Below are 27714 nucleotides of genomic sequence, written 5' to 3'. Positions count from 1 at the left end.
GTTCATGGTGATACCTCACATGCATGGTGCAATTGCTGTTTACTATTTTCACACTGTTCATTTCCTTTATTTATTTTTTTGTAATTTTTTATTGTTTACATTACACAGGCAGAGGAGGCATTTCATTGGTCAGAACTGATCAGCAGGTCCAGACCAGAAATCATTGGCCTGGTTCTGAAGACTGATCGGTTCTGCAACGAATCAGATTGAGTGGCGGGGGCGTAGGCGACATACGGGTACGTGGTTTTGCGCACCCGTGCCATTCTGCCAACGTATATCGGTGTGAGCTGGTAAGGAACTGGTTAAAGTATCAAATACACATTCTCAATAGCGATGCAATTTAGGACATCGCCACAGCAGCGTAAAGCGCTGCTTAAACTCCGCTACCCCAGTGTGAAAGGGGTCTAACACTATACAAAATTTTACTTTAGTTCAGAGCCAGTGTATTCAACATGAATGTAAATATGTTCCCAGGCAGGCAACAACAATGTTTTGTGCAACAGTTTTCTGTACTTTTTGACGGACTAGGTGCCGGGCGCATAGATTAGGGCAGGGATCCTCAAACTACGGCCCTCCAGCTGTTGCGGAACTACACATCCTATGAGGCATTGTAAAACTCTGACATTCAAAGACATGACTAGGCATGATGGGAATTGTAGTTTCTGAACAACTGGAGGGCCGTAGTTTGAAGACCCCTGGATTGGGGACTGGCCGCCACAGAAACACACTACTCTGAACACTTCTGTTATCACCTAAGGTAATCAGCCAATAACTTCGCACACTGCCTTCTGTGTCCTGTGGTAGTACATGATTCATTAAGCTGTCAGTTTGTAACCAGAAACAGTTACACTGGTTCTCTTTGCATTTATCTCTCACAGGCAAGCACAGTTCTACTTATATAGTTCATTTTGTTTCTCTTCAAAGGCTATTGGGGAGTGCCTTGAATAATTTGTGAACTCTGCAGCTGCCACCCACTGCCTATAATTCTAATTTGTGTGCCTCTAAGCTCCAAATTTGGTATTTTATCTACTAGCACTATAAATCAACTTGAGCTTTTTAGCACCCAGAAAATGTATTTAGTCACTCCTGGTTAGGGCAGGGTGGCTACAACACCACACAATCCTACATATTTGTGACCATCATGGTTAAACAATCCAACCAAACATTACATAAAAGCTAACTGTTGTGGCACCATCAAGGACCCACTGTAACAAAATTACAACATACCCCAGCAATATTAATCTCTTTTTCCATACCTCTATTCTCTATTTCCTATGATCCTTTAATATTTCTTATCAACCACATTGTTACCAAGAGGGAGGGCAAGTATTCTAAACTGCTTCCATGCTGTCGGTTGTTCTTCAAGGTCTTCCTAACCTCTATCCGCTTCTTCCTTGTTCTCTGTGTGAAATCTGTGAACTAATCCACCCATACCTAAGACTTTTCCTGCCTTCCAGGCCACCCTGTCGTGTAATTTCTCCCATGTACTTGAGGAAGCCTGCATGTTGCAGTAAACTCTCTTTCTCATAAGATAAACCTGTGGCTTCAAATTAGTTTCTGAAGTGCCCTGGTTTTCAATAGAAATTTGTAAGGGAGGAGTTGGTTCAGACATTGATCCCAGTAACCATGGTTAGCGGTTATGAAAGCTTACCTTAGAAGTTTAGGTGAAACTATATCGTTACTTACAAATAATGATTCTTCACCTTTGGATCTAATTTTTTGTTTTCTCTTTTGCACAGGTTTTATCTGGGGTGAAATAAAAGAAATGTGGGATGGGGGATTTACTGAATATGTACATGACTGGTGGAACCTAATGGATTTTGCGATGAATTCCCTCTATCTTGCAACCATCTCTCTTAAAATAGTAGCATATGTGAAGGTAAGAATATTTCCTTGTCCACAAAAAATATCTTATGTTGTTCATTTATGTGCAAACCTGATAAAACTTATCTCCTATTTGTGCTCCTTAGTTGACTATATACAAACCTGGGCCTGATTTACCCTTTTAAAACCTCCATTTCTGGCTCATTACATGCAGACTACAAAGCAAAAGAATTTGGATCAGTTCAGCCTGAAATAAAAGAGGGAAAGCAGTAGGGCCTTAATATAGCCAAAAGCTATAGTTAATATACTGTTGTTTAGCTGGCAAGTATTCAGAACATTTTTAAAACATGTTATGACTTATGTGCATTCCACCAAATGCAACAATATAATAATAATCTATGCATTATACAGGAAAAAAAAATAATATTTCTAAAATCGTAAAGTGATTGCAAAGGCTCGTTTTTTTTTTTTTTTTAAATAACAATCATGTTATACTTACTTCCTCTGTGCAGTTGGTTTTGCCTCTTCTCAGGTCCCTCTTCGCCACTCCTAGCCCCTCCCTCTTTTGAGTGCCCCACAGTAAGCAGCTTGCTACAGGGGTCACCCAAGCCGAGTCAGAGCTCCGTGCATCCTTTCAGAAACAGGGCCCAGACCTGGCCTCGCCCCTCTCTCCCCTGATTAACTGACTGACTTTGATCGACAGCCGTGGGAGCCATTGGCACCGGTGCTCTGTCTCAGCCAATCAGGAGGAGTGTCCTGGATGGCTGAGGGGACCGTGGACATCGCTGGAGAGAGAAGGGGCTCAGGTAGGTAATTAGGGGGTGCTGGGGGGGGGGGGGCTGCTACACACAGAAGGTTTTTTTTATCTAGAATGCATTAAGATAAAAAACCTTTTGCCTTTACAACTCCTTTAAGGTCTGCTGGACACATATGAATATTTTTTATATAAAAAATGTAGTTATTATTTAGTCAGGAGCCAAAGCCCCCATCCACACCTGCGTGTTTGGTAGCTCAAAGCTTCAAAACGCTCAACAAGCCAAATCCCATACTTTTCAATTGTCCCTGTTCTCTGAGAGTTCAGGTGGCTGTAGCTCAGTGGCTGAAGGTCAAAAAGGTACATGAGCTATTTTTAAAGCAGAATTAGGCTTTCTTGGACCCATTGACTTCAATAGGAGCATGCAAACATTATATGCAATGTTCCTGCTAAGCAGGTTTAGCAGTGTTTCGGAGCAATTAGATGTGTTTAGTTGTGTTTACATGCATTTAGCCACATTTGGAGAGTCTAAACAGTTCATAGGCACACAGAATTCTATTTTCCTAAGTGTAGGCAAACTGACTATTCCTATACCTAAAAGCCAGTAAACACTCGGTGTGAATGACATCATTAAAGAGATCTTTTACTGTATGCATTTAGAAATGTCCTGTAAACACAGGCTTGACAATGCCATTGTGAATAAGGTCTTATTCCAGCTTTGTAGAATGGAGTTTGTCCTTTGCATTTTAAGGGGTGCAGAGAACACAGAACTTTTAGAGTAGTGGCAGGCTGGCGGGTTCTCCTTTTAGGGGGGTGGCAAACATGCACCTACTCCCCTGACCCCGGACCACCCACAGCACTGACCACCTTTGGCACTGACCACCAGCCGCACCACCTGCGGGTGGTCTGGTTGGACATACCCATTTTGCGGCAGGGCTCTCCTCCTCTCCTGCATTGACGGAGCTGTCCTCCTCCTCTCTTCCAGTGGTGAGGCTGTCCTCCTCCTCTCCTCCAGTGTGGGCAGTGGGGGCTCCAGTGTCCGCTCCACAGGCTTCCTCCCCTGTGTATCTCCTCTTCTGCCAAAGTGTTAGGCGTCCAATAGGGTCGGGGGAGGAGCTGTAGTGTGACCATAGCGAAAATTTATTTGATATCGTCACACAACAGGGTGGGATCAGGACGCAGTGCTCTGTGCCCCGAGCCCACCCTATTTTGAAGCCTATTATGGCCTCTGGCTTTAATCACGTGCTTCAAAATACACACCCTCTGCCTATCCCCGCCATAGTAATTCATGTGTCCAGCCTCCTGAAAGGGGCCGGGCACATGGATAGGGAGGGCGGTGGAGGTGTTAGGGGGGCGGCGCACCATGCGCCCACAATGCATTGGCCGCCACTGGTTCAGAGTCAGCTAATGCAGGAAATCAAATAAAAACAATTGGTAAATTATACTTCTTGGTAAATTATACTTCTGATTTCTTCCTTGTGGGAAAATTATTATTTATAATACAAGAAAAATAATACCATTCTATGGTAGGATCTAAGTGGTGGTCAGTGATGAAAAATCTGAGAAATAGGCATATAAAGGACATTATGTACAGTACAATGGCCACTACGAATAACATAATATCATTCAACAGTATTAAGGAATATATAGTCTTATTAATGGTTTTTAGATATGTGTTAAATAGATCAGCTTTTTGTAAATAAAGTTACCAATGTGTGTTAAACCCTGATGGGTTTACTTCCTCTTTGATTCCCTGCAAAGGTAAAGCATAATGGACTACTATGCATCGCATAGTAGTCCATTATGTGTCACTTACCTGACACAGGAGCCAGCAAAGTCACTGCTGTCCCCTTGTGTACGGAGCCTCCATCTTCTTGGTGGGTCTCGCTGCTTTGGCGCTGTCATTCGACGGAGCCGCGATGACGTCACTCCCTCGCATGCGCGCGGGAGCCGCCACTTGCATGCTCCGTAGACAGCGGTGCCTGTCTTTTGGCAAATATTTTAGGAGATTTTTCTTGGACCTACAGGTAAGCCTTAATCTAGGCTTACCTGTAGGTCAAAGTGGTTTGTAAGGGTTTACAACCACTTTAATGATGTAAAATGCTTTCTATGTGTACATGTAGAGAGAAGCCACCATATTTTTTTAATTTCCCCATATTATTTCTATGCTACATGCTGTGCGGTCTACTTAGTGGTTGTGCATTACTGCTCCTTATGATACAAGTCTATGAGATGGCTAACTATTTGACAATAATTCACTTCCTATATGGGCTAGATCATATCTCATTAGGTATTCAAACAATTCTATCATAAAGAGAAGTATGGAGGCTGCCATTGCAGGTCTCCTTGTTAATATGTGAGGTGCTTTGCTGTGTCTGACTTCTGTATATTTCAGCCAAAGGTGAAGAATAAACATGCTGTAAAATGAGTGTTAGAACTACTAATCTTTATAACTATTTCCGGTCAGCAACAATAACAGCATTGAAGTCAATGCTGGATGAACAGGTTGACAGCTGGAGAAATAGCATTTTCAAAAGGAGCGTTCAGTAAAGGCAGCTCCAATTATTCTCCCATGATTAAATCCCTTTAAGCAGGAGACCTAAAACGTAAGTTCACATTTAGCAATACACCTTGAATAGATCATACCAGCACTTCTGCTCTGTCAAATGTTGCACCTACTCCCATTGCAAAAAAACAAAACAAAATAAATCTGCGGGACTAGAAAAAGGAAGTTCAATAGCCAGTAGCCAATAGCTTCCTTCTCGTACTTGCTTCAGAGCATACCTCAGTCTTAGTCCACCGGACTAGCACACTGACGAATGGATTGTCCGCTGAAAGCCAAGTCCGGCGGACACATTTTGAGTCAAAACTACTTTCTAAGTCTGCCGGACTTTACGATGAAAAAGTCCGCTGGAGCCCACACACGATCTAATTGTCCGGCGTACTGTGGTCCGGCAGACCTAGTCCACCGGACAATTCGAACGTGTGTACGCGGCATAAGGGCCTCCAGCCTGCCCCGCATAGGACAGTATGTAGGGGAAATAAGGGACCAATATTTTTTGTAGTGAGCCCCCTCTCCCACCGTTGCATGTGTAAAGGGAGCAATTGAAAAAGGAGGAGCGCTGGTATGTTCTATGCAGTGTATATGGAACTGCATAGGGGGCTTTTTGGAAAATGTTGCTGAAGGTAAGCATGCACTCTAATGACATGAAGACTCTACTATAGTTTATATACAAGTCTCCTAAATACAAAACATTGTGGAAGAGCAAGCATTTAAAATGCAATACATTAACAATAACATTAAGAAAAACATTGTAATAATAACAAAAAATATATGCTCGCTAGAAGTAGAGTATGCTTTTCTTATAACTGAAATATGCTAGGGCCAAAGGAAAAGTGGACAGTGATCAAAATGGGCTGAAAGGCAACCTTTTAAATCTAAACTCAAGGACAAAAAACGTATATATTCCAACTTACCAGTTCTTAAATGTGGTTGCTGCATTCATTTTCCAGGCTTTCTTTCCTTTATTTTCCCTTGATGGTCACTCAGTAGCACACCTTTTCTCCTACGAGGGTGGGAGTGAAGAGGGGCTGCCATGCATAGTCATGGGGCCTTAGCCAATCTCCAGCTTTGGGCCAGCAGGGGGTAGAGCTTACCAGCAGGGGCAGTCAGGTGGGAGAAGGGGATGGGATGCTGAGGAGACTGTTGGTTGCCATTGAGGGTAATACCTAGTCTGGAGGGGGTGACCATGGGCCTGGGGCTCAGGTGCTGGAAGATTCTCCCTAAAAGACATGGAGGAAACCCTTCCTGGAGGCACGGGGCATAGAGAGGACAGCAGAAGCAGGTCAGCACGTCTGGGAGACCTTCTTAGAGTCAGCCGGGTGGGCTGGTGATTGTCAATCTGGAGGACTGTGGGGAGACGTTAGCCTGGAGTTCTAGTGAAAGGAGCAGCTGCAGACAGCTGGGTTGACAGTCCATGAAAAGGTGGTGCTGCGATTAGTAGCCACGGGAGGGAAACAAGCTGGTTACTGAACCTTTGCAACACAACCAAGGGGTCTCCGGTTTCTGAATGTAATGGGCTATTGCTTCATCTGACTGAGTGACTGTTGGATAATTCACAGCATTCCACCTGGGTTTTGTAAGCAAGTGAGTGCTGGAAGAAGAGGAGCTGTATATAGAGACTGTATACAAGAAGAGTTGTCCCTGAAGTTTGTTCTGATGTCAAGTGGGCATCCCATAATCTCCCATCCTTATCCAAGTTATTATCCCTCAATAAATAAAAAACAGCAAAGTCACGGCCTGTTTTCTGCCTCGAGTGTGCCTGTGAAGATTTGGTGTGCATGGCTGTGCAGGGTGGGGGATCCCCATCTACATTGCGGCTCCTTAGGGGGTGCACTACACTAGCCTTCCAGCACCCATTGCACATCTTTCTGCCTAGTGCTAAACCCAGTCAACCTACAGCCCCAGAGGTTCCTGTCACTATTAACATTAAAGATGCAAATCTCTACACTTTTCTCTGCACATAGGATTAGGGAGTAGTCCTGGTACTTGGGTACTTTGCAAGAATCTTGTCACATGCAAAACCTAAAGATATTGTGTGAAACAAAATCCTTTGGAACAGCTCTCACAGGTCCCAGAAACTGTGTTTTTACAAGACAGCTCCGGGAATCAGACATATGGGTGAGAGTAGTTCACTGCTATTGTGCCCCCTGCTTGATACTTCAGCTTGGATTTGCCTTTGGATAGCATTTCAGACATATAAAGTTAGGCACACAGACGCACCTTTTCTCTAGTTAATTGTCATATCCTAAGAACTTCTCAAGAAGGCATCCTCTGAGAGCAAGTAAAAAGAATGTGCTCTACATCAAGAGTGAGTTCCTATGTAAGTATTTTCCTATTGGCTGTCAGCAGCATATTTAATAAACACATTTATTCTTAAGTAGTCTTGGCAAAGCATTCTAGGGCCAGAGAATGAAGCATATTGTGTGCATAAAAGTACTCACTGAAGTCAGAGAAAGTAAATTACGCATTAAAAAAATTCAGTAGCAGAAAATGTGATGGTGATTCTTTTTCGATCAAATTTATTGTCTGTTCTAAACCTATATGTTGGGCTGACGTATGAAGAAGCTGAGTTTGTATTTCCATTAGTATACCATAGTCATATTTTTAATGAGTTTTGTTTTAGGGTTATGTGACTGCACAGCTGTTTTTCTTTTTTTTAAACAAGTTTGGAAGTGTTAGCCCTTGTACACACGGTCGGAGATTCCGACGGAATGTGTCCGATCGGACCGTTTTGTCGGATATTCCGACTGTGTGTGGTCTACATCGGACTGTTTCCGTCGGAGTATCCGACGGACCAAGTTTTCCAACTTGTTGGTAAAATATTCAGACAAAATGCTCCGATCGGACATACTCCGATCATGTGTAGAGAATTCCGATTGGACAAAGTGCCACGCATGCTCAGATCAAATTCCTACACGAAAGCTATTGGCTACTAGCGTGAACGTAGTCCCGTTGTAACGAAATAACGTCATCACGTCGGATTTTCCGACAACTTTGTCCGACCGTGGGTATACAACAGTTTCGGACAAAATCCGTCGGACAAAATCCGACGGATTTGGTTGTCAGAATCTCCGACCGTGTGTACAAGGGCTTAGAGGTCCTGAAGAGGTACAGATAAAAACACAATTTATTGGACCGTAGAAGGATTGGAACTTCTGTTTTTAGGTTGTTACTGTTCGTATGTTCCTGTCCCCTTTGACAAATGTATACTCCTATATTTTAAACTATTTACATTTTTTACCAGACCTGTGTATAACAAAGCTCTTATAAAACACATCCTTTTTGTTAGACCACAACACAACTACTCCTTGAGTAAGGGAAAGAAATCCATAAATGTAGGTCCCACTCCTTCTCGAATTATCCAGATAGTCCTCTATTTATATTCCACTGCTCAAGTGTTATTTATTGGTGCTGTTATATTTACTTATAATAAATATTAATTAAAAGTAATAGTTTTTTTTTTTTTTGTAACAAAACTTACTGTATTCTTTCAACTGTTTACTGATTTGAACTGAATGTGAACAGCTGTCATGAAAGATAATTCCAATGTCAGACAAGATGTTACCTGCCTTAGTGCAGTTCTTGTATTAAAAATCCAATATCTGCTACTAAGCTGAGTTGCGATTTAATCTACTTGTTGTTTTGACCTTGCAAAGTGGGCACACTGAGATAAGTCAAATCAAGTCCTTCATTACAAGTAAAAGATGACATTTCCCGAGGAAAAAGGCCAATGCTACCATTGATTAAATTCACCATTTGGCACAAGCTCTAGGACAGTTTCTGTGTGACTCAGCCTTGATAATTTACAGCTTGTTCTTGTATTTATTCCCTTAGTACAATGGCTCCCGGCCAAGAGAGGAATGGGATATGTGGCACCCCACACTTATTGCCGAAGCACTCTTTGCAATATCCAATATCCTGAGCTCCCTTCGTCTCATCTCCCTGTTCACTGCAAATTCACATCTTGGTCCTCTGCAAATATCACTAGGGCGGATGCTGCTGGACATTCTCAAATTCCTCTTCATCTACTGCCTGGTGCTTCTGGCCTTTGCCAATGGACTAAACCAACTGTACTTTTATTATGAGACTAGTGCCTCTGAAGAACCTAACAACTGCAAAGGAATTCGCTGTGAGAAACAGAACAACGCCTTCTCCACGTAAGACAAGTCCTGTTTTCTTCAATTCTCTTGTTTACAATTATTGCACTATTATGTCAGACAGAGATTGTGTTCATACTGTTTTATATTACAACCCAGGTCAAGTTGTCTACTTTCTCCATTTTGGTGCTCTATTTGCCCTTTAATTATGGTCAGCAGGGACTAGTACCCCATGTCTTTAAAAACTGAGGTTGAGTGAGTCATCAGCCTAGGTTCACACTGAGGGCGGGAATGAAATGGTGTTTAGCTGAACTCACACTATTTCATTCCCGCATGTCAGTCCTGATTTCGGCAGAAATTTCAGAGACATCTGCGCAGGTTTCTGCACAGAGGTCAATGGAAATCACAAAATAGTACAAAAATGAATTTTTGAAATCAGTGCAGCGTAGCAAATGCAGCGGTGCACCGATTAGGACGGTGCCATTGTCATTTTGCATGTCAAATCACACCAATATGAACCAGGGCTCAATGCTGCTTGCCCTTTTTGATGTACTTTTAACAGAGCCATATCATACTGTGTCAAAAAAGAACAAGTACATTTTGAATGCATACATGAAAGTGTATCTTTAAAGTACGACTAAAAGCAAAAATTTTTTTAGTTTTGGATAGAGTAGAGAGGGATTAGAACACACGTCATTTTTTATTGCTGTCTGTGCCCCCTTTTAGGAAATGCACCATCTCTATTTGTCCGGTTTACCATTATAATCTAAAGTGAACATAAAGAAAATCCCAAATTTTGGATTGTCTCCAAAAAAATAACAGAAGGGAAATCTTCCACTAGTTCTGGTGACCTGGGGGTCCCCAAGGGATTCCCTTAATTTGCAGAGAATTCCACTCACTTCCTATTTGGCTATGGGATAGGAAATGAAGGGAAATCTCCAAAATGGGACACAGATGGTTAAAATAAAATCTGACAGGGGTTATAACCCTCCCTTGCTTGAACCAAAATTAAAAACAAAAAGGTTTTGCCTATATAGGGGGTCTGCCTGTAAAGCCATATGCCTGTAAACTCCTGAAAAAGCTATAGTGTGCATGGACACATTGACTAACATTGAGGGGAGTTTCCAGGCAGAACACAATAGAGCTCAAAAAGGCTCAAAAGCCCAAAGGAGCAGCTTCCTTGAGCATCTTAGAGATGCAGTATGCATGAGCCCTAATAATGATTGCTAGCTTTTTGGGCAGTCAATCCCTTTGCATTTTTTTTTTTTTTGGGGTGGGGGTGGATTATTTTTGTCTTTAATATATATTTTGTTGTTGATCTTAGTTAGCATCTAATGTTTTCTTTTTTTTTTTATTTCAGGGGGTACTATTTTGAAGGTTTAAAGGGTTTGTTAACCCACCTATATAAAACAATGCCAGCCCCTCTATAAGAAAATAAAAAAACGAGCAGTGTAAATACCTAATTTGAGCTGTCTTCAGGCCAGTCACACGCGGCCGCTTTACAGCTCAGATGGATTGCTTCTGCGGGAGGGGCCGTGATCTCCCTCTGATGTCAGCTGGGGAGATCACATGGCCGCTCATCTCCTCCACGGAAGCCATGTATTGGAGCTGGAAAGCAGCTGCGAGTCACGTGACCGGCCTGAAGACAGCTCAAATTAGGTATTTATACTGCTAGTTTTTTAAAACTACTGACATAGTGTACTGCTTCAGCCTCTAACTAAATTTTTGGATTTAATATTACAACAATTGCGCCCGGGGGGGGGGGGGGGGGGTGAGGCCGGAGACAGACACAGAGGGGGGTGGCAGGCAGGAAAGAGGGGGTGAGGGGGGGAGAGAGGAGAGAGGAGAGCAGAGAGCAGGGCAGCCTATCACAGAGGGAGTACTTTGACCACGATGATCAGGGTGGAGCAGCCCTGATTTTTGTGGTCTATTTAGAGAGGGCATATGGGAAGCAGCGCGTTCAGGGGGTTTTTGTTTACAGTTTAGAGGGGGGCAGATTACACAGCACAAGCACTGTGCTGTGTAATCTGCTTTAAGGGACCAGGATCTCTATATTGTTTTTTTGGGTTAACAAACACTTTCATTTATGTGGGGTTTTTCACTGGATACAGTTATTAGAAATGAATGGGCTGCTTTAGAGCAATGCACAGTAACAGATGCATGTTAGTACATGTACGCTACTGCACCGCAGATGAATGAACCCAGCCTAAATGTTTTACGTACTAAGTAAAGGAGATCAGATCTGCTAGACTTCTAATAACTTTGTAGAAATTAACATAATAAGTGTATGAAATCTGTTCAATGTAGCATGTGTAAAATCTAACCCATGATTATTAAACTTCATTAAGCACATCCTCTTTACCACTAGGTCTTTACCTCTGCATTGTTTCTGCAAATTACAATTCAATTTCTAAAGAAATTGTTGGAGCAGGATTTGGTATAATGGATTCTCTAGGTAGTTTGGAGGGAAACATTCAGCAGAGACTCAATCCAGAAACTATAGCTTTAAGATTATATATATATATATATATATATATATATATATATATATATATATATATATATATATATATATATATATATATATATATATATAAAACAATATTTTTTTTTCAATCTATGGCATTGTAGATGAGCACTTCCCTGGCAAAGTCATTATACTGTATGTTAATGTATATGTTTTAGTTACAAAAGATAAGCAAATATTAAAAAAAAAAAATTACTACACAGTAATGGTTGACATATACCATATAGCAAAGGCAAAAGTGGAAAATCCACTACATTCACCTGCTTTTTCTGGCTTTAATAATATATGCTGTAATGATTGATTACAGCATTAATGGAATTGACACCAGCATTTATAGAGCTCGTTGCCTTCCTGTCTGCTACCAATAGTGGTTTTCAATAATCAATAACACTATTAACAATTAAGAAAGAGACTGTGCACATATATAGGTGTTAATAAATTGTCTCTGCTCTGTTTATTGTTAAACAGCAGGACAATGGAGGGATGGAAACTCTCATTATTGATGAGGTTATATCATGACCATATTAAAAGAAAAGGCCCCACATAGTAAAATAATTTATTTGTTTTATTCATAAAATGATACTCACAAATATAAAGGTTTTGGGATGCCCAGCGTGCATGTGTCATGATGACTTTAGATCGTTTTTTTCCATCCGAAAACAATTGATGTCATTAGGGGACAGGAACGCATTTCTCATAATTGTTCTTAGCTACTATTGTTTTTTTCTCACAGTTTTTTTTTTCTTTTTAATGTCCAACAGTGAAATGTGCATCAGCGCAGATCCTTTGGAAAACAATGTCACAAGGGGATTTACACGCAAGAGATTGTGGGAGACAGAGACAGAACTTTGTTAACCTATAAAAGTGTCAAAACAAAGAGCTTTACATCAGTATCATAAACCATTGTTTTCAGGGAAGCTAGCATTTAAAATATATAAAAGAGAAGGATTTCTGAGTCATATTATTATTTTAATTACTACTTTTAATGAACTACAGTATGTTTGAGTTCTTTGAATTACAATATTGGGGTACAGATCTGTATTCCCAAAAAATCCTTTTAAGAACAAATATCTTTCCACAGCAACCGATAAATAGTTAAAGTAATGGTAAAGTTATTTTTTTTTAAATAACAAACATGCCCTACTTACTTGCTCTGTGCAATGGTTTTGCACAGAGCAAAACCATTGTATATCGAGTACCCCCTTTACTAAAGGGGGTACTCGTGCGACTTGAGTCTATTGACACACAGAGTGGCTTGGCCCCGCCTCCTGCTACCTCATCACTGGATATGATTGACAGCAGCAGGAACCAATGGCTCCCTCTGCTCTCACAGAGTCCAGTGAGAAGGGAGAGAGAAAGAAGCGATGTTGCTCTCAGGCACAGCGCTGGGTCAAGATGGGGCTCAGGTAAGTATTTAGGGGGGCTGGAGGGAGCTTCCGCTTTTACGTCCACTTTAGATGTCAACAGTTTAGCTACTTTTTTCTATTAATTTAATTTAAAAATATATATATAATCTGTAGCTTGGGTGAATGCATCAGACAGTTGTTGCTGAACCATTCAAGAGCTGCCTTAATTTTCACAGCACCTCACCTCATCGTTTAAAAAAGAAAAGAAAAGTAAAAACACTCAAGAGATCGCACACCCTCACCCAAGGTGCACTACAAACCCATGCCATGTCTACATAAAACCCAGCAAGCGTTTGGTCTTTTCTTGGTTAAATGTATATTAAAAAAATATTGATTATATCAGTAACATCTGTAGTGGGAGTTTTAGTAGTTCTGTGATCCAGGTCTGATTTGCTTTATGTGTCCTAAGACACATAAGAAAATTAGAAAATAACATGCAGTAATTCAGAGGTTGAATGAACCCTGCTGAATAACACTTTTGGTAGTTATTGTGGTCTATGTAACAGGCTAAAAAGAAACAACTAAGGAGCAAATAGGGACAGAGGGATTTGGTTTCAAAAGAGGGACAGTTGGGAACTATGGTCTGTTTGTTAAATATGCTAGCAGTGTAGCCAACAAAGGCAGTTGCCATGCATTGGTCTCATTGTTTTGGTAGAATTTTCTTTTAGTAGAAACCAGGGGGTTGAGTGCCATGTTTTTCTCTGTGTTTCAAGGTGTCTACACAACATGATTACTAACAGGCTGTAGTGGAAGATGAGACTCACAAAATAGATTCTGTACACCAGCCATATATATTGACTAAGGTGTCATTTCTATTAACAATGTAGCAGTTTATCAGCCAAATGAGGAGACTATGAGAAGGTTTGGTATAATAAATCACCAATTGCCTATAAAGCGCTGATAAACTGCTCACCTTCAATGCTATTTGCAGACTTAAGACTTAAGAGATATATGGTGGTGCCATGATGTTGAAGAGTTAAGCAATGTACTGACCTTCAATGCAAATTTGTGATTTTTCAATTACATTTTTTAAAACAAAGCAATATTAGCCTGTGTTCATTCATGCCAGCAATAATCTTTTTTTATTACTTCCTATCCCATACTAGAAGATTGAAAAGGATCACCAAAATAATTGATTTCCTGGCTAACCATCCATACAAAATCTGTTGAACTTCTAGGCAGCTTTGGAGTTTAACTTATAAATCAGTGAGCATAATGTGTTAGCCCCAGAAATCAAAACTGGGCAGCCCGAGGCATCTGCACATGCCCTCACATATTTTCTCATGGACCTTTTGTGCAAAGTTCCACATTTCCCGGTGTTGAGATTTGGTCACCCATATCATCTCCTGCACTTTCCTATTGGCCAGTAAGGTTGTCTATAGTGATGTGCCAATGAGACATGTGTCCGGTACAAAGGAATGAGCCAGCTTTCATCTCTGATAAGAAGTGTACATTTTTGGGGTACCATCAGCCCAGTCCTCCTCTGATCCCAGAGCAGACATAAAATTATTTGTCACAGCTCCTGAGGGTGTCTGCTTTTGACTTATTTGACCAGTTAACTAGTCGTACACCTTTATAGATGTAGTTTCATCTCAGTGGCTTGCAACAGCAGGACAGCCATAGTCACAGCTACTGTATGTTCCAGGTTTTGATGCCTCATCAGAGTCAACATGCTGCATCTATTGCACCTATGTTAGGGAGCTTGGAGATATGAATATTATTATATTTGTAGAGTTTTCAGCCTGAACAACAGTTATTTTTACACATATAAAACATGAAACATGTCCACGATCTCAAATCACTGTGATGCGTGATCAAATCACTGCAGTGTATGATGACATATTTCTTACCTGGTCTGCTGGAGCACAAGTATGGCACTGTTGTTATACATAAAATCTAATTAAAGTTTCCTGATATATGTCTTATTACAGTGACAACAAAACAAGTCTGTGAACAGTAATAGCTTCATGTTTTGTTCAGTTATGCCTATGCTGGCTTTTGAAAAATCCACTGTGTTATATTGGAAGTCTTCAAATTTTGTTAGTTGCTGTTAGGGACCTGTAAGCACATGTTGATACAAAGCAGTTGTTATAAAGACACTACTACGACAAAGAACACAATTTGGGCATCTCTGCTAGGGCATAGTGGGTGCTGCTAAAGTTTGTACAGCCCTCGTGGAGCAATGTGAATAATGTATAGTAATTGAGAAGCTTCCCAACAGCCAATGATGACAACAGAATGCCCACCTGGAAGGATCCCAGATGCCTTCACTGAAGCTTGTTTTAAAGAGGGGTACTTTGCATCCTTCATTTTTTTCTGTTCCCTCTTACTGTACATATTCATATGCTCAGCAATTCTCATATTGTTTGTTGCAAACCCCCCAGTCTGCTGCCATGTGGCAGGTCCTGTGCTTTGAGCCAGCTGTCTCTTTTGGGTTCTTGCAGCTGTGATGAACCACCATCACTTATGTGCAATGTGTGATAGGTGGCCCAAGGCCAGATGGAATGTGTGATATGCGAGAGTATCACAGGAGGCTGCAGGCATCATGGCAACAACATTTTCACCTAAATGAGAAACCAGGAAGTGAAGGGTCAGCTAAATAAAAAAAAGGTACTTACAATTGTAAATGCATTTGCAATTCTGAAAAAGGATGGAAGGTGGTGAGATAGTATTATAGAAAGTGAAAGAAGGGGGTGAAAGTTTACTTTAAAACTTTAAAACTTTAGGAAGGAGTTGCATGACAGTAAAATAACATGGGGTGGGGACCCTCCCTACCAATCACAGCATTCCTTCAGTGTTTCCTACAATTCTGTCTTCTCTTCTTCACTTCCACATTCTGTAGGGGTCCTCCAACCCTCTGTGCTTGGACCACTTCTCTTCTACATCTACAATAACTCACTTGATAAACTTCCATGTCTTACAATACCATCTTCTCTATGCTGAGGACTCCCAGCTCCCATGCTCTCTACTCCTCTCCTCACCCCTTTAGTCTCCTCTTATATTACTAGCTTATTAACTGGCATATCAGTATAGATGTCACAACACTTCCTCAAACTAAATCTTTACAAAGCTAGTTTCAGAATATCCCCCCTGCCCATGCCCCCTCCTCTGACTTTTCCATCAAGATCAATAACACAACTGTCAGTCCTTCCCCTAATTCCAGGGTGCTAGGTGTAGTCCCAAATTCAATCACTGTCCAAATCCTTTAGATTTCACCAATGAAACCATCAAGCAACTCACTCACTCCCTTGACTATTGCAACTCCCTCCTCATGAAAGCTGCTTCCAGACTCATTCACCTTCCAACCACTGAGTGTCCACTACCCCTCCCTACCAATCCCTCCACTACCATACAATTACCCAACAAATAAAATTCTAAATACTAACAACAACATACAAAGCCATTTACCACACTGCCCCAAGCTATGTCACAAATCATGTCTCAATGTATCACCCAAACCATCTTCTCTGCTCCTTCCAAAAACCTCTTGCTTTCGAGCTCCCTTTTCTCTTCTTCCCATGATCATCTCCTGCACTTCTCCAGAACCTCTCCCATCCTATAGAATTTTCTACCACAATCTGTCTGGCTGTCTCCCACTCTGTCCACTTTTAGGCAATCCCCGAAGACTCTTCTTTTTAGGAAATCCTATCCCACCTTCACCTAACAACTAATTATTTTAATTCTCCCATCAGTTCATCACTAAGGCTGCATTCACACCGAGCATTTTCAGTTTGTTAAACGCCCAAAAATTACCCAACAAGCAAAATTCCATTAATTTAAATGGCCCCTGTTCCCATCTGAGCATTTTGTAGCCTGAGGCAAAATGCCTGAAGCTCAAAAAAGTACATGAGCTTCCTTTTGGGCAGATTACAGGCGTATTTTACTTTGGTGACCTTTTGACCCGTACAAAATCGTGGCAAAATTTCAGTAAAAAATGCAGGTAAAATCACGGCAAAAACACACGACTTTCTGCCTGAAAACAAAATGCTCAGGTGTGAATGCAGCCTCATAGTTATTTCCTTTTGTTCTACTTGCCCCACCCTATTAGAATGTAAGCACCCAGAAGCAGGGCCATCATTACCATTTTGTATTGAATTTGTACTGTAACTGTAGTGTCTCGCTGTATAATGTAAAGTGCTATGCATACTTGTCACTAAGTTAGCACTATATAACTCCTGAATAATATTATAATAATAATAATAATAACAACAGGATTTTTAAAGCATTATGCGTTCTCTACAGAGAAAGCAGAACATAAGCCTTTGGCTACTTTCACACTGGGGTGTTGCGGGCACTGGCGGTAAATCGTCGCTATATTTAGTGCCGCTTTACCATCGTTTAAGCAGCCGAAAAAGGGTTTTCAGGGTTGCCCCATTGTTTTCAATGGGAAGGGGTGCTTTAGGAGCGGTAAATACATCGCTCCTACAGCGCTCCAAAGATGCAGCTTGCAGGACTTTTTTAACCTCCCTGCAAGTGCACCGCTCCAGTGTGAAAGTCCTCCAGGCTTTCACACTGGAGACACAGCAGTGGCTGTTTCAGGGCGCTTTGCAGGCGCTATTTTTAGCACTTTAGCGCCTGCAAAGCGCCTCAGTGTGAAAGCAGCCTTTGAAATAAGCCATGAGATGAAACTTTGAACTAAGCCATCATTGTTTATGAATCTGTGCAATAAATCATTTGTGTGTCTAAACTTCAGCTTGAGCTATTGAGCTTTGTAATGTACATGACTTACATTAAAGAAGTAAGGGAGCCCAGAAAACAATAAGAGGAGATTAAAGCACCATTTGATGGCTTAAATAGAGAATTAAAAGCATAATTGTGTGGTATTACATAGGGAACTTACTAGAAAAGGATAATACTTTTTAAATAAAAAATAAAAAAAAGGATCATGTTACATATATAAACTTTGGGAACAGTTTCCCCATTAGCAGACATGAGATTCTCTCTGAAGTCTAAAGTAAGATTACAGTCTAAAAATAAGATTACAGATAAGAGGGGAAAAGATCATAATATGACTCTTATTATATTATGTACTATATAAACATACAAGTATACTGCATATACAATATGTGGTGTAACCCTGATTACAGTAGACATCGACCTTTTACTCATTTTTACTAGTATAAAAGAAATTTCTTTTATACATTTATTGTCCTCAGTTCATGAGCAAAGAGCCCTCAATGCTTTGGCTCTGCTACCTCATTTGTTCACATTCTTTTACACCAGAAATTATTGCTAGCATAAGAAAGCCTTTCACACTAAATAGGAGGGGTTAAGCAGTGCTCATTCAGCTTGTATAGACATAGGCCGATTTCTGCCAAACATTGTCCTTTCCTTTTTAGCAGCTATGAAATAACATGACTTTGGATGTCTCCGCAGACCTTTGTCACTTTAGCTTGCAGTTTCCAATGAGAAGGCATCTGTGCTGACAAGCAAATTCTGTTTCCAAATCTGCACTGTCACAAACTGTTCATAGCAAAGTGAGCAGACGCATGACACAAAATATCAACCTCTTGCAATGCTGCTAAGACAAAATGGCAGGACACTCAACAGTGACAAGCAGAAGGATGCTGAGCTCACACTTTTACTAAGTTCCTCACTGCTCAGCAGTAAATGTGTCCAAGACAGCTTGTTTATGACTCAGGCTATAATGTAATGTGATATAAATCACAGTGGTTCACTGTATTATCTGAATTTACACCTAACATGATTTATATTTACATTTAAAAAAATTAGCTACTTCTTATACAAAGACTTGAACCATAAGTGCATTTTAAAAAGTGATGTTGAACAAAACTATATTGCTTCCTCCCAAACCCCCCCCCCCCTTTTTCTTACCTGAGCCCGATCCCATCCAATCCAGCGATGTGCACGAGCACAGCAGCTCCAGCCACTGTCTCTCTTTTCATTTGACAGAGTGATAGCAGCAGAAGCCACTGGCTCCCACTGCCGTCAATCAAATACTGTGACATGGGAGTGTTTACGGCAAGGCCGAGTCCTGCTGTCTGTGTCAGTGGACACAGCAGCGGGGCTCGGAAGCGAGCATGGACAGTGTTTTTGCTTTCGTCTATTAGGGTTGCTTTGTGTTATAAGTAAGGCAGCTCAGACCTTGCAGTGTATGACAATTATAGAAATACAATAAAAGACTGACAGATATACCTATAACAATCAACATGACTAGCAAATAAGCAGCCTATGGTCTGTAGAGAGTAGACATACACTGAAAAGTTACTTAACTCAGGTTAGAGTGGGTTCATGTTCTCCGTAGGCAACGATGATCCCAAGCTAAATAGCAGTTGCTGGAGATCAGGCAAAAGCATCTTCAGGTATAGATTCTTCTGGCTGGCACAGACCTTCCTTGGTGTTACGTCATAATAGATTCCTCTTGTCAGCTTATGCCTGATGACCTTTTATTTGGATAGATTACCATCCCCACATTGGTGTGGTCCCTTTCTCAAAACTTCCTTTCAATGGGAAAAACTTTCTCCTATTCAATTTTAGATGGCACTATGGTATCATACATGCAGGGGTGTACCTAGAGCATCTGACACCAGCAACTCACTGATCTGCCTGTACGCACTCAGCCCCCTCATACTTGTATGCACTCAGCCCTGTTCATACCTGGAAGTAATCAGCCCCCTTCATACCTGTACGCACTCAGCCCTGTTCATACCTGGAAGCAATCAGCCCCCTTCATACCTGTACGCACTCAGCTCTATTCATATCTGTACGCACGCAGCCCCCTTCATACCTTCTACACACTCAGCACCCTTTATACCTGTACGCACTCAGCCCCCTTCATACCTGTACGCACTCAGCTCTATTCATATCTGTAGGCACGCAGCCCCCTTCATACCTGTACGCACTCAGCCCCCTTCCTACCTGTATGCACTCAGCCCCCTTCATACCTGTAGACACTCAGCTGCCCCCCTCACACCTGTAGACACTCAGCTGCCCCCCTCACACCTGTAGACGCTCAGCTGCCCCCTCACACCTGTAGATGCTCAGCTGCCCCCTCACACTTGTAGACACTGAGTTGCCCCCCTCACACCTGTACACACTCAGCTACCCCCTTCAGGCTCCCCCCACACACACACATCTGTAAACACACACACAGCTCTTCCCCCCCCCCCCCCGTGCACAAACAGCCTCCTCCCTTGTATGCACAGCCCCCATTTGTAAGGTGGTCTTCCTTGTCCCAGGTCTTGATTCCACATGTTCCTGTGAAAATACATTACTGGCAGCATACACAAGGGGCACACATACATGAAGCAGCCAGAGGTGGCAGTATAGAGCCCGATGGGAGCTCAATTTCACTGAACAACAGCAGCTGCTGACAAAAAAAAGCTTTAGAACCTCTTTAACCGCTTGCTGTCAATATCATCAGTACAATGGCACGGCTGGGCAAATGGGCGTACTTGTAGGTCCCCATTAAATCACGGGCTAGTGGGTGTGCGGCACGTGAGTGTGCATGCGGGTCCCATGGACTCAATGTCCACTGGTGGCCCATGATCGTGACAGGCAGAGATCAAGAGAGGCAGAACGGGGAGATGCTTATGTAAACAAGACATTTCCCTGTTCTGCCTAGCAACATGACAGGGATCTACTGCTCCCTGTCATCAGGAGCAGTGATCTTTGTCATGTTCTAGTGAGCCCATCCCCCCTACAGATAGAACATACTGAGAGAACATATTTAACCCCTTGATCGTCCCCTAGTGTTAACCCGTTCCCTGCCAGTGTAATTTATACAGTAATCAGTGCATTTTTATAGACATGATCGCTGTATAAATGTCGCTGGTCCCAAAATAGTGTCAAAAGTGTCTGATCTGTCCACCACAATGTCGCAGTCATGATAAAAATCGCAGATCGCCACCATTACTAATAAAAAAAATGCCATAAATCTATCCCCTATTTTGTAGACGCTATAACTTTTGCGCAAACCAACCAATCAATTTTGACCAAAAATATGTAGAAGAATACATATCGGCCTAAACTGAGGAAAAAGATTTTTTTTCTCATATTTTTGGGGATATTTATTAAAGCAAAAAGTAAAAAATATTGGGTTTTTTTTTCAACATTGTCACACATTTTTTGTTTATAGCGCAAAAATAAAAACTGCAGAGGTGATCAAATGCCACCAAAAGAAAGCTCTAGTTGTGGGGAAAAAAAGGACATCAATTTTGTTTGGGTGCAAGGTCGCATGACCGCGCAATTGTCATTGTCAGTATTTTAGAAAGACTGCTACTATATATGATGTTTGGCACCCATCAAACAGGCTAAGCCCTTGTACACACGGTTGGAGATTCCGACGGAATGTGTCCTATCGGACCGTTTTGTCGGATATTCTGACTGTGTGTGGTCTGCATCGGACTGTTTCCGTCGGACCAAATTTTCCAACTTGCTGGAAATATTTTCCGACAAACTGCTCCGATCGGACATACTCCGATCATGTGTAGAGAATTCCGATCGGACAAAGTGTCACCCATGCTCAGATCAAATTCCTACATCAAAGCTATTGGCTACTAGCCTGAACGTAGTCCCGTCGTAACGAAATAACGTCATCACGTCGGATTTTCCGACAACTTTGTCCTACCGTGTGTATACAACAGTTTCGGACAAAATCTGTCGGACAAAATCCAACGGATTTGGTTGTCAGAATGTCCGACCATGTGTACAAGGGCTAAGAGTCTACAGGCTAAGACTAATGACAGAATAGCCAAAGTTTGATCTGAACTTCTGTTCAGAATGAACCTTGACCTCATCCCTAATCAAAGGTCCAATTTATATGGAAAAAATTAGTCATACCTGAAATGTTGATAGAGAAATGCGCTAATTCTCTCAATTTTCATGTTTTATAGGAATATCCATGAATCTATTTGTTATATTTTTAACAATCATGTTAATAATTTCCTGACAGAGTGTGACCACAAAAATTAAATATCCAATTAAACTTTGGGTTACCTGGGTAATTTGCAGTTGTGTGTTTTATGTAGCTCCATATGTGCAAATGCCAATGGTGCAGTTGCTTTTGTTGATTGCTGAAGAGTCAAGGCTTCTGTTTCCTTTGCCAATGATTAGTGTATACATATTATGTTGTAAAGACATCTGTTAGTTTATGGATGATAGAGATACTGTACTTATTGATGCACATTTTTTTTCTGTATTACAGCCTTTTTGAGACCCTTCAGTCCCTGTTCTGGTCAGTGTTTGGTCTCCTAAACTTGTATGTTACCAATGTGAAAGCACGCCATGAGTTCACAGAATTTGTTGGAGCCACCATGTTTGGAACATACAATGTCATCTCCCTGGTTGTTTTACTCAACATGTTGATAGCCATGATGAACAATTCATACCAGTTGATTGCTGTAAGTATCCATTTGTTTTTATGCTACTCTTTATTAAAGCAATTCTTTCCTTTGCCATTGTTTACAGAAACTGCTGACTAAAATGAACTATTCAGTTTATGAATAAATCACCAGGGAATATTCAGTAAACAACGATTCTCCCATCTGTCCTCTAATACCCAGTTATTCCCCCATTGGTTTAGAGTAGGCTAAGACAACAACAAGACTTTCACTCTTTCTGTATACAACAAAAACCAGTGGGAGTGGTTAGAGATAGAGAGGAGTGCTATTAGTCTTAATGAAAAAGTCAAATATTAGTCTTGTTTAGTCTGCTTAGGCTGTACATTTTGAGGAAGGAAGTGAATCGTGAACTGTACTTACACCATGATTACATGCAAAGAGTTACCGCTCTAAGGTAATGACTTCTCCCAAAACAGCTGTCTCCACAATCCCACAGGGAGCTGGCTCTGTTTGCAACAGGAAATGAAGTAGAAAAGATGTAGCTGGATAGCCGCACTCCGAATTATTCAACTTTATTTCAAAAATGTAATTAAAATCATAGCATCTAGGACGGTAAACAGACTAACTGCACAGCCGTTGACATGTTTCACACCGAACACGGTGCTTAGTCATAGCTCATGACTAAGCACCGTGTTTGGTGTGAAACATGTCAGCGGCTGTGCAGTTAGTCTGTTTACCGGCCTAGATGCTATGATTTTAATTACATTTTTTTAAATAAAGTTGAATAATTCGGAGTGCGGCTATCCAGCTACATCTTTTCTACCATGATTACATGGTTGGGAAATCGAAAGGTTCACTTTAAACACAAATAGGCCTAAGAATTTTTTGGATTGATGAACTAATGTATATAACCTTTTATAAATGTACAAAACAACATACAGTGCACAGCAGCAATGCAGGGGGAGAGGAAGTCATGAGGAATTGAGTTCCACTATGGTTTTTTGAGTCACTGGGGCAGTAATCTCATTGGATGCTGTCTGCCCATGTAACTCTGGTAGCCATCTTAAGTGTGGCAGAGTCTATTTAAGGCTCTGGCCTCTGGCTTTGTCATGTTTTATGCGAGGGGGTAGAGTAGGGAAAGGAACCCCATATGTTAGGGACAGTGCTAGCGATAGGGAAAGGTTCCTGACAAGGAAGGAAAGCGTAGGGTCACATCTCTCTGGATATCTTCCTGACTGGGCACGAAATGACCAGGCCATATTCTGTCCCCTCTCAACAGATGCTGTAAGTTCGGCTTGAACCTATTTCTTCACATAATTGGAAATTGTGAGTGTGCCTAGCTGGGTAGCTGTCCCACCAAGTTACTGTGAACTGGTGATGTCTTACTTCAATATAAGTTATCTATTTCAACCAACTGTGTGAGTTATTGCCACGGCACAACACTGCACCCAACCTACATGTCTGTCTTAATGTTTATTTAAATAAAAAAGCAAAATAAGAAATTATTGCAGCGAGCTATTGGCTTGCCAGGAGCAGATCCCCTAGACCCCTGCAATCCTGAATGAGATGTTGAATTGACTGTGGGATTAATATGCAGAATCTAAGGAAACAATAACCGTTACCATAGCAGCCAAACAGGTTTTATCAATTAAATGCAATGGGGAACTGATTGGTTTCTGAAGGTGACTGGTCCAGTTGCTCGTGTTTTCATTCCTTTAAGTACTTTTTGTTATTTGTATCTAAACTCTTCAAAAAAACTGAAAATAGACCATGAAATATTTATCATACATTTCCCAGTAAGAAACCTGGAACCTTTCAGAAGTTACAGTAAAGTTGTTGTGCTAAGCAAATATTTTACTGCAACAGGGAGTCGGACAGGGGAGCACAGGAGCAACCAACAACAGTCTGTTTTTTGTTCTGGTTTAGCTCACTTTGCCATTAACTTTCAGATATTTATTGTCATCCATATGGCCTTTTCATGTTCAGTCATTTTTTTTAAATTGTTCACAGCAGGTTAAGAGGAAACCTGCATGCAGGTTTCATTAAAGTGATTGTAGTTGTAGTTTTGTATACTTACCTGCTCTGTGCAAGAGTTTTGCACAGAGCAGCCCTGATCATCCTTTTCTGGGGTGTCCTGGGGGAGCTCCAGAATCCTCCATTTCATCCGATGCCCCCATGGATAGACGCTTTCCATGGGGGCACTCGTGCGGGCATGCTTGTGAGTCCTGCTGCTGCGTCCATTGACACAGACAGCTTCACTTGGCCTCGCCTCCATGTCACTGAATTTGATTGACAGCAGCAGGAGGACCTGAGACAGTGGCTGGAGCTACTGGGCTTTTGCTCATCACTGGAACGATCAGGTTCAGGTAAGAAAGGGGGGGGGGGGCTCTGGGGGGGCAGCTGCAGCGCAGAAGGTTTTTCACCTTAATACATAGAATGCATTAAGGTGAAAAACCTTGAGGGTTTACAACACCTTTAAATTCTGTAGGGAAGTCCAGGTTGGGAACCCAAGCACTTAAGTGTGCCATTAGCTAAATCGTTTAGGACATGTTAATGAATGAATAAGGTGATACTTCCATAACAGCTGGAAAAATTATTTAAACAAGAAAACATATTTTTTCCAAGTTTTTAAAATATTTCAGTCTCTTGGTTGCATATAGATACACTTGGACAGAACATTTCCACAGTTCCACAGTGGGACATTATTAATAAATAGAATGCCTGGAGCAGCTTGACTTAATGGTTTCATTCCCATCTTCATTTATCTCAAGTGAGTACTGACATTTCCAGATAAGACAGCCAATAATGATGCTGCCTCACAAGTTATTCTGTTCGTTTTAAAATTGACATTTCCAAACTTTAAGTTAATAGAATATTTTTTGTTGAGATGGAGTTATGCTTATGTTGCCTGAATTGAATGTTTATGATTAAATGACTAGTGATAACTAATGTATGTTTGCCACTGTGGGGATTCCAGCCTATTGCCGTCACCAGTTCACAGAGGTCAAGTGGCCTTGTTTTGCTGTATTTGGGTTCTATACAAGCAATTTTCTGATGAATTCTAAAGCATTGTAAAGCAGGTTCATAACTAAAATGATGGTATTCAGGTAATATCAAGGTTAATAACAATGTTGTTTACAGCAACCGCTTAAAAAATTCATCATAAATGATGTGATTCATATTAAGCTTATGATGACAAAATTCTCTAGTAAAGATCACTGTCAGTAGCAAAATGCATATGAAAATGATTAGAAGATCCAATGGTTAAATAAAGTGAGAAGAATTGGGATCATGGAGAACCTGATCCCTATGTCTCTGGAGGAAAGGGAATCTATATATTGCAAATTTGGGCTCCTTGGGAATTATTTTTACAGTCAGATGAAGGGAAAAGATAGATCAGAGAGGAATTTGAGGAATAGACTAGGTTGTTGTGTGATGTGAGTCTTAAGCCGTGTACACACAATCAAACAATCCGGTGGAAAAGTCCGGCAGACTCAAGTCCGCCGGACAATCCGCCCGTTTGTGGGCTCCAGCGGACTTTTTTTTTACCCAAAAGTCCGGCGGACTAAGAAATTCGTTTTGCACAACAATCCGGCCTTGTGTGTGCTAGTCCGGCGGACAATGCGGCCGTGTGTGTGCTAGTCCGCTGTACTTTTGAAATGAACAGACTTTTTCCGCTCGGAGAAAAGTACACTCATTTTGAGCGTGGCTCCAGGTAGCCGGGACCAGCGAAGGAGGCGTCACTGGCCCCGTCACCTGGTATGGAGTTAAAGGGGAATCCCTAGGCTGAAAAAACGGTGTGGGGGTCCCCCCCTAGGTCCATATTAGACCCTCATCCGAGCACGCTACCCGGCCGGCCAGGAAAGGGGGTGGGGACGAGCGAGCAACGTACTTCCCTCTTCCCCCCCCCTTCCCTACCTTTTTCCTTTTTTTTTTCTTAGAACAAAAAAAGGGGCCCTGGAGTGGAGGGTTGCTATGGGGAATTGATAATGTTATTTGTTTGTCTATAAAATTGGCAGGAATACATTATGTTTTTTGTTTTCAAATAGAATAAGCTGTGGTCACAAAGTGTTTTTTATAAGTAATTCTACGTAAGCATTACTAATAACCTATGTTATGTATTCCTGCAAAGAAATAAAGAATTAAAAAAAGAAAAAAGAAGAAGATCCACAGTCGTAGGCAGCTGAAGTTAAATGCACACATTAGCTTACAAAGTGAGTGTTGTATGTAGGTAGTAAGGGTGCATTATCTGTGTTCAGTCAGTCAAGTGGATTGAACTTTTGGTTAATGGCTGCCATGTCTTTCACCTTTTAGGTAGGTAACTAGTAGTGCCACCAATGATCTATTCAGCTGACTTTTCCTACTAACTATTGATGTAAGGGAACAGTTTTCCTACTGACCTTTAGTGTAAGGGAGTATTGTTTTCTCCCAATACTTAACACTGAAAGGGAGCTTTTCTTTTAATGATCGCTAATATAAGGGGTCCCCTCTCCCTTTGACCCCTGATTTCAAGGGGCAATCTTCTCACTGACCACAAATCTTGGGGACTTTTAATCACTGACTGTCAATGTAAGAGATATTATTTTCACTGGACACAAATGTAGGGAGTATTCCAATCACTAACCACCAATGTAAGGGCATTCTTCCCACTGAACCCCAATGCCAGGGACATTTTTCTCACTACCAATGTATGGAGGTCCTTCTTTTAGTAGATGGAAATATAGATATGCTTATGTTCCACTGCACAATGCTAAAGATTCTGAGAGCTACAGACTCAGGTCTGGTCAAGGACTTGTACTACTCAATGGAAATGGTGATATGTCTATGAGCAGAGATTCTTGGTAAGCGTGTATAAGAATGCATGTTCAAACTGTGTCAACATGATCAATCTGTGGCTAGTTCCTACTCTTCTGTGCAAAATGTCTAAAACATACTTGCTTATACTGTAGCATAATTTGATGGACATATAGAGAGAGATTTACTAAAACTGGTGCACACATGATCTGATGCAGACATGTATAGTAGCCAATCAGTTTCTAACTTCAGCTTGTTTAATTAAGTTTTGAATATAAAGCCTAGAAGCTAATTAGTTACTATATACAGCTGCATCAGATTCTGGGTGCACCAGTTTCAGTAAATCATCCCCAAAATATGGGGCAGACAGACACAGTTGGGGGAGAGATATAGACTTAAATCACTCACCTGAACTATGCAATATAAATGGTAATATGTCTGCTCTCA

At 41.3% G+C, this 27714-nt stretch overlaps 1 protein-coding gene across 1 annotated transcript in view; it reads left to right on the top strand.

The window, feature by feature from the left end:
- The window catches only part of TRPC5 (transient receptor potential cation channel subfamily C member 5), a 425360-nt gene that overhangs the window by 340029 nt on the left and 57617 nt on the right, over positions 1–27714 (top strand). The window contains exons 5-7 of the mRNA XM_077480887.1: positions 1740–1879; positions 8976–9298; positions 22338–22533. Coding sequence (XP_077337013.1) covers positions 1740–1879; positions 8976–9298; positions 22338–22533 — 659 coding nt within the window. The remainder of the gene's footprint in view (positions 1–1739; positions 1880–8975; positions 9299–22337; positions 22534–27714) is intronic.

This window comes from Lithobates pipiens, unplaced genomic scaffold, assembly GCF_037356315.1.
Source record: "Lithobates pipiens isolate NorthernLeopardFrog02 unplaced genomic scaffold, aLitPip1_a1.2 Scaffold_1, whole genome shotgun sequence".
Classification (NCBI taxonomy): Eukaryota; Metazoa; Chordata; class Amphibia; order Anura; family Ranidae; genus Lithobates; species Lithobates pipiens.
The sequence above is the reverse complement of the archived record's forward strand: the minus strand, read 5'-3'. Positions and strand labels throughout refer to the sequence as shown.